General features: G+C 40.2%; 1 protein-coding gene across 1 annotated transcript; it reads right to left on the reverse strand.

The window, feature by feature from the left end:
- Positions 1-1,236: 1,236 nt before the first annotated feature.
- On the reverse strand, positions 1,237-3,282 carry LOC308150066 (uncharacterized protein; the record flags this gene model as incomplete). Its single annotated transcript, XM_080522933.1, has 7 exons — positions 3,156-3,282; positions 2,351-2,411; positions 2,074-2,118; positions 1,831-1,895; positions 1,605-1,710; positions 1,410-1,521; positions 1,237-1,280 (listed from the first exon to the last, which is right to left on the reverse strand). The coding sequence occupies exons 1-7, from the start codon at positions 3,215-3,217 to the stop codon at positions 1,237-1,239; spliced, it is 495 nt and encodes a 164-aa protein (XP_080379059.1). The 5' UTR covers positions 3,218-3,282.
- Between the last annotated feature and the right edge of the window lie 4,949 nt (positions 3,283-8,231).

Below are 8,231 nucleotides of genomic sequence, written 5' to 3' on the forward strand. Positions count from 1 at the left end.
CACTTTCTCTTCAGAGAATGGTAGAGATTTATTAATTACTATGACACGGTAGACATTTCTAAGAATGTATTTCACTATTTCTGAGTTTTTCACTACTCAGTTATACATTTTCCATAGTTTGCTTCAAATAGCTGTTATGTGATAATAAAGTAATAATAATAATAATAATAACATATATTTCAACCCTTTGTATATATACACATCTCTGCATTCTCTGTGCCATTATGCTTGTTAATCATTTTAATTCGTTAGAGTATGGGTAGAGTTAGAGTTAGTTATGGGTAGAGTGGGTTAGAGTTAGGGTATGAAATGAAAAAAAGATTCATTACCTTTAGCTATGGTTAATGTAATAGGGTCAACCATTACATATCTTCTCCTATTATCTTTTATCACTTTCTCTTCAGAGAATGGTAGAGATGTATTAATTACTATGGCCACCCCTCTTCTTACCATATGACGCAAGAAATACTTGGTTTACCAAATCCTTTCTCAATGTTTTGTAGCCTTCCTCAATCAGATGTGTTTTTTGTAGTAAAGCAACACGATTTAATGAAATGCAATGAATTTATTGTAAATCAATACAGCATGAAACCATATTTACATACAAATGGATTGACCATACACAAACAAAAACGTATTCATTCACAAATTAGCTGGAATCAAGTAAAAACATTGTGTAGGTTAACCGAAATATAGCATGTGTACATATACATATATATCTTATTTGGAAAATGTTTGGGGCCTGTAGCCACATCTAACCCACGCCCATGGAGAGGATGGACTGACTCAGACAGCATGCACGTGTCAAAAGCCCCTCCCTCTGACATGACTCTAACTCTAGCTAGATCCAGACTCTAGCTGGAAGGAATAAGTGAATAAGGCCATCGGTCATCCACCGTTAACATTTGGGGTAATGTGACCAACATGTAGTTCACACTACTGTTCAGATTCAGTTTTATATTTGCGACTGCAAGCACACTAATTAATCAATCACTCTTCCGAACTGGGAGCCTTGAAACTTGCGCACACAGGGATGCCAAGATTGTCCTTGACCTCTAACAGAAATAAATCATAATCAATTTTAAGTTCAAATTCAAACAAAAATATTTCCAGCAATTCTTGACGTTCTTCTTCGTCTTCAATCAGTGTCAATTTAGCCTCTATTTCCTCTCTCTGTATTTTGTCCAATTGCAGAAAAGCAGGCTCCTGGACCTTCCCTTACAGCCGGTGGGCATTCTAGTTCATCCACTCCGCTCCCAGGAGGGTGGACTTGCCGCGGTCTACAAGACAAAAACTGTTTAAAGTCCTCTTACAGTGGTCCATAGAAACAGTTCTACAGCCAGTGGTGTAGTGGCACCGTTTTCATATAAGGTTATAGTAATATACAGTACTGGTGAAGAGAAACATACCGAAGTTGTCGTCTTCTGTCCTCTTTTTCTTGGCGTCTTCCTCTTGCATTGTTGCATAGCTGTGGTCATTTCTTATGGCATTGCTGCCCACCACACTGTCAGACCGCTCACACTGAAGGAATAAAATGCATGGTGCAATCACAACTATTGAACTAACAAAAACCACTATTATTTACCATTCAGCATCATGCTCACCTCCTGTTCCCTCTTCCGCTTCTTGGGGACCCTGAAAACCGGCTGCAGTGACCCTTGGAGCAACGCTCTGGCCTCATCGGTCCAGTGGGCAAACCTCTGCCCGTGGCTTTGAGTGAGATAGTGACAGAATAAAAAAGTAAGCCAATATATATATATATATATATATATATAACATATATATATAACAAATGCGGTTTCGGAAGTTACATTTAAAGTGAAGTCTTACCCCTCAATCTGGAACCGTTCCATTAGAACGATGCACCACCATCTCCTCAGGCGTCCCATATCCCTCTAAAAAAATTGAGAGAAGAAATGTAAAGTCAAAATGGTTCTGTGCGCTTGGGCAATGGGTGTTTCCAGAGATATATATATGCTACAACAGCCAAACCGTTATGGTTTAGAATGTTAATGGTAACAGATTTAGTTTCCTCCTTGACTCTCCTCACCGTCGGAGAAGAGAAACACTGACCTCTGTGAACTGAAGTGGAGCGTCAGTGGTGAGACAGAATGCATACTGTGAAAGGCAAAGATCTGCTTATTAGGTTATGACCATTTCAAATGAACAACATTTTCAATAGAATAGAAAGGAATTTACCATCAATATGAAGACACCACAATCAATCCCTGCGTTTTGGCGAGGGAAACCCTGAAAGAATTGGACAAGGTGTTAATAGCAATATAACAGTTATGTGGTCAAAAGGATAATAAAGACATGTGCAAGTGCATGAGATGCAGGACAAAAGTACCTTGATGTCTCTGCCGTACATGGTTGCCCACTGGCCTGGGGCGATGCGATGAGCTAGATCACTGTCAAAATCCAGCATAAGAGTATTTGTGTCAGACAAATTGACTCTTAACTATATGAAAAATGCTACAATACAAGAACACCTAACAATGTCACCTATGACACATAATAAATGTCTCTTTTCCCCCAAATATAGCACCAGAACATGGTATATTAATTACTCTTGCAATATGACTTAGTGAAAGAATGACAAGAGAATTAATATTACTGGGTTTCCTTACATTCAACATACTATTGCATGCTTTAAGAAAGATGAATGTTACGATAGCCACTGAACATGGTGTAAACAAAATAACTTGAAAACAGCCTTTGAACGAGGCTTTGAACAAGGCTTCTTGGAACAAGCCGAACATTATAATTCATAGTATCCTGTTACAGACATGTTGTTTGCTAAGAACATGTGTTATAAATTAAATTGTATTAGTTGACAACCCTGGTCAATAAGCTGTCTTACTGTATTATTAGAATACTATGAATTATGTAGATTTCCCTTATAAGCCACAGAACAGGGCTGACTATTGTCGTTATGTTACAAAACCTAAAGACGCCATGGTAACAGCTGTCGCCAAAACCATCGGGGTTTAGCGAGTCCACCAAAAGCAGCTCCTTTGCTTTAGGTTTGATGATCTGTCAACCATTTACAAAGCAGATAACATTACATGCTCTCCTAAAACAGAATAGAAATGTACAGCACAAGTTGAGTACATTTTTACTTTGACTGTTGAGAGGATTTGGATTACACTCACACAAAGCAAAAAGTGATCCGCTTTTCCTGGCTGTCGACTCCAGGCAGGGATGACGATGGCATCCTTGTGCAGGAGGTCCTTCTAGCATTTTAGAAGTTATTTTGCATTTTTTTAGGCTTGGGTGGTATCTATTTTTTAATTCCTTTTTATCGATTTCCAAATACCATGATATACATCAATACCGCCCAAGCCTATGTCAATGTCAAGCAACACAGGTCACAGGTAAAAGGAACTTACAGGAAGTCCAGCCATTGGGTCCTCAGTCTTGGACTTCCACGTTGGGACTACGTACAAGTCCACAATGTGGATGTCTTTTCCCTATATTGACAGTTTTTCACAAAAAAGAAATGTTGTAATTAATTAGTGCAATATCAAGGGAAAACTGCACTACTTTTTGAAAAAGACGTTACAGGTGTTAATGAATACCGGCATACATCTGCATAATTTATGTTTTAACAAATAACAAAACCTTACATGTTTTTGTGTGGCCTCTTTGATGAATCTGAAACATGCGTTTCCAATCTGCAACAGAGTAATATAAGTAAGTAACTTGTGCCGATAAGTTACTGATAAAACATATTCATATTTTATAGCATATATTGCCATTGTATGCATATTTGTTATTATTAGATATTATTATGCATAAATTGCCATTTTTACATCACCTTTGCATGTAGATCTGTAACTTCGACAGTCTTCGCCTGTACATCCTCCTCTGTCAAATCAACCACAACCACAGCTGAGTCGTCACCCTCCTCAGTCTGTGTTGTGTTGATGACACCTGGGCTGCGAGGGTGCCGTCCGAACAGTGCCATGTACGGGGTGTACCTGGTTGATCGCTGTAAAACAAAACAAAAGTACAATCAATAGCATTTCACCATCTTTCTTTATTGTTTAAATTGTTTTTTGTTTCTTTCTATGTTTGTTTGAATTGTTTACATATGCAGTTGTTACACAATAGTAGGCTACCTGCTTAGAGGTGTTGATGCTCATTATGACGCCCCTCAAATGGACATCCCAGTCGTTCTGTCCCTCCCCACAGTACTTGGCAAGCGCAGTCTTCACGTTGCGGTTTGTGCGCTCGTCCTGTCCATTGGCCTGGGGGTGGTAGGGTGACGTGATGCAGTGTTTGACACCCAGAGCCTCAAAAACACCACGGTTGACCTGCAGATGCATTAGTGTATGCAATTAAATTAGATTAAATTACAATTATCAAATGTCACACATCACATACACTGTGTCTTATATAGATAACTGTACCTCATTCACAAATTCCCGTCCTTGGTCGGTAATGATCCTCTCTACCAGTCCAAAGTCAAGAAGAATGTTGACTATCTTCCTGGACACCTCATTGGCTGTTTTGGTGTTGAGGGTTTTTGCCACAACCCACTTGGTGAAGAGGTCGGTTGCAGTCAGAATGTATCTGCAATGAAAAATGCAGATTGTTCTCCATTAGCTACAGCATTGCAGCAGCTATTCCTCATGGGGTCCACCAAAAACTTGCTTCATAACTTTTATTGACTTATCCAATACATGATGTCAGCTTATCTCACTAGCTTTAACCAAAAGGGGTTACACATACTTCTGCCCAACATTCAGTAGCTACCTTTTGCCCTTTGCAGTGGTGGGAAGTGGACCAATGAGATCAATCCCCAGGACACTCCATGCCTCTTTCACTTGGATGGGATGGAGTACAGGTGCAACTGTCTTTATTTTCTCATGATGTTGACAGCGGGGGCACTCATCAACCTTTAAAACAGTGACATTTCAGAGGAAATTATCTAGAGTCAGAGAATTCTTGATGTGGTTGAGGCTTCATTTTGGTGGTGGTGGTCAGCTGCTGGGCTTAGTGCCTTAGGTGCAGAACCGCTGTGGTTGAGGGGCCGCGGCCTGTATGATGGTCTGGGTGTTCCAGTGCAGAATCAGATTGTGGTCAGTATGAGAATTACACAAGAGTTGGAGATCTTTGAGTAAAAGATCATTGCTAATGGGCAGTGTATAAATTACAATGTTCACACACATCATGCACTAATAACATCAAAAACTCACCCATTTTGTGACATCCTCCCGCAAGGTGGACCAGAGGTAGGACGCAGTCACCTTCTCCAGCGTTCGGCGTCTCCCTGGATGACCCCCAGTCCCATGGTTGTCGTGGCACTCCTTCAGATCAAATCAAACTTCATTTGTATAGCCCATTTCTCACAAAAATGTGACACAATGTGCTTCACAGAGAGCAAAGAAGATAAAACAACAATAGTACAGATGAAATAACAATAAAGACAGACATTTAAAAGGCGAGATTGAATAAGTAGGTTTTGAGGTCTCCAACAATGATAATCTTGTCATAATTGGGAAAGATGATGGACAAGAACTCAAGTCAGATAAGAAAGTTACCATCAGGACATCACGAACTCCATCTTTGTTGCACACCACCAAGCGATGTTTGTCTTTGATTGATTGATTGAAAACTTTATTAGAAGATTTGCAGAAGTAGGTACATGAAAGTACATATTACATACAAGGTCAACTAACAGGATAAAAACCCAAGAAAGCCACTGGCTTATTTCAATTGGGGTCCTTGATTCTCAATTCATCGTTAATTTGTCCTTGTAGTACAACTCCTCACCTGATGCAGCAGGAAAATACAGCATTCATTTAGAAGTGCAAATATAAAGCCACTGGAAACAGGTTTTATGCACACAATAGTTAGCAGATGCTTAATGAGACACTCAATTTTGATACAGGCCTATGCATTTTCGCCATTTTCGACATTTCAAGCAGTGGCTTCAAGAGTGGATATAACATAGTTATTCACACTGACTTACCTTTCATCAAGTAATTCTTGGACGCCTTTAGAATCCTTGATTTAAGGTGTCCAGCCTTGGGTATGCCAGGAGGATACATATCATGCATCATGTAAAACTTGAGTGCTGTATGAAACTCCATCTTGTTTTCACCTAAACTCTCTCACGTCGCGCGCGGATGCGCGCGCAACATCCATGTATCTTAAGGTCGCTACAGAGATTAGATCTATAAACAGCCAAAATTACTGATGGGTAAAAATGGCGGTCATCATGTGATCGGAAATCATCGTCGTCAGCGAATCATAGCGCTACCTATGGCCGGAAAGGGCTGAACCTATGACCGGATCTGGTAGGGTCGGAAAAACCTCGCAGGCCGGAAATTCCGGTACTTACACCGTAAACGTTGGAGCTTTTTCTTTCTTTTAAGCCTTTGTTAGGGATTTGTATTAAATACTGTGTGTTCATTTAAATAATATGTGACTGGGATCAGTTGAAGTCTCACAGAGTCATGGAAGAGAGGTTCTGCTTTTGAGCGACGTGGGGGGAAGGGGCTCCTGACTGGGAGAGGGTGTTGTGGTTCAAACCGCCTGTAGATTGCTTATTTTTACCTATGTGCTAACAACCATTTTGTACCTGCTGTTATGATATTCTGTTTTCCTATACTCATTTTATACTATCATAACTAATGATTGATGATGGGTCTATTCTTCAATATTGTGTTTTGACTAGTTGGTCGAGTCCCAAGTCATGGGAGTCTGTGGGCCTGGCAACAGTGATGTTTACACAAGCGATCCTGATAGGGACATAGAGCTTACGGACCTGGTCATGGAAGGAATGTGTTTGAAGGAACAAAGTGTAAATAACTGGCCAATTAGTGCTTTAGAACGTATGTAGAGTACACCCAAAATAACTATCAGGATATCTGTGCATCCTAAAAACATAGCTGTGTGCATATGCTTACTGGTTCCTTAAAGAACATTGGAATGTGTGTGTGTCTGGCGTCGTGCTGGGCTGCTCAGGATACCGTTGCAGACAGAGTGTCCTAACACTCCCACCATGACAAACGACCGGGGGGTCAGAAGAAGAGGATAACACACTCGCACGGACACCGAAAGGAGTCGAAAGCCACATTCCGATATAAAACAGACGTTTACCATAAAACCTACCAGAGAGGGACAGCCCATCCCAAAATGTTAAGAAAAATATATAAAGACTGTGGTCCCAGGCGAAGGGGGGCTCTTGTCCGGTGAAACTTCTGCAGTTAACCAGCTGATCCTGGTCTGCGGAGGTGAAGCTAGATAAGACCCCTTTCCATGGAATGAAATGCTATTGTATGCTGATGTTATTGTTTGCCGATGTGCTCGAATAAATATTCTCTTAAAGAACAGTTCAGTAGTGGTGCCGAATATTTGATTGGATCATTTTATCTTAGAAGTTATATCAAGGACGTCTCGTTGAGATTAAACGGACTCGCTTGTAAGTGACGACTCAATTAAATCAATTCTGGAGAAGTTGATCGCCTTACACCTTTTATGATATCAGTCTTGCTTGACTTTTTAAAAAAAAAAACATTCTTGATAGGTTGGGACAGAAGCCATATCTACCTTTTAAATTAATTATTCCTGTCAGTAGTTTGCACAAATAATTTTGTACAAACAAATTGCCTTTGCACATGGTTGGGGGAGGGGAAATTAAGTCTCTCCAAATGTTGAGACTCTCTTCCACATTGAGTGTGTGGTGTGTGTGGAGTGAGTTTTGCACTTTAAAAGCACCTTGTGTGTTTCTTCAAATCACAGAGGTTGGGACAGAACCCATATCTACCTTTTAAATTAATTATTCCTGTCACTAGTTTGCACAAATAATTTTGCACAAACAAATTGCCTTTGCACATGGTTGGGGGAGGGGAAATTAAGTCTCCAAATGTTGAGACTCTCTTCCACATTGAGTGTGTGGTGTGTGTGGAGTGAGTTTTGCACTTTAAAAGCACCTTGTGTGTTTCTTCAAATCACAGAGGTTGGGACAGAACCCATATCTACCTTTTAAATTAATTATTCCTGTCACTAGTTTGCACAAATAATTTTGCACAAACAAATTGCCTTTGCACATGGTTGGGGGAGGGGAAATTAAGTCTCCAAATGTTGAGACTCTCTTACACATTGAGTGTGTGGTGTGTGTGGAGTGAGTTTTGCACTTTAAAAGCACCTTGTGTGTTTCTTCAAATCACAGAGGTTGGGACAGAACCCATATCTACCTTTTAAATTAATTATTCCTG

The sequence above is a fragment of the Nansenia antarctica genome (assembly GCF_963989245.1).
Source record: "Nansenia antarctica genome assembly, chromosome: 2".
Taxonomy (NCBI): domain Eukaryota; kingdom Metazoa; phylum Chordata; class Actinopteri; order Argentiniformes; family Microstomatidae; genus Nansenia; species Nansenia antarctica.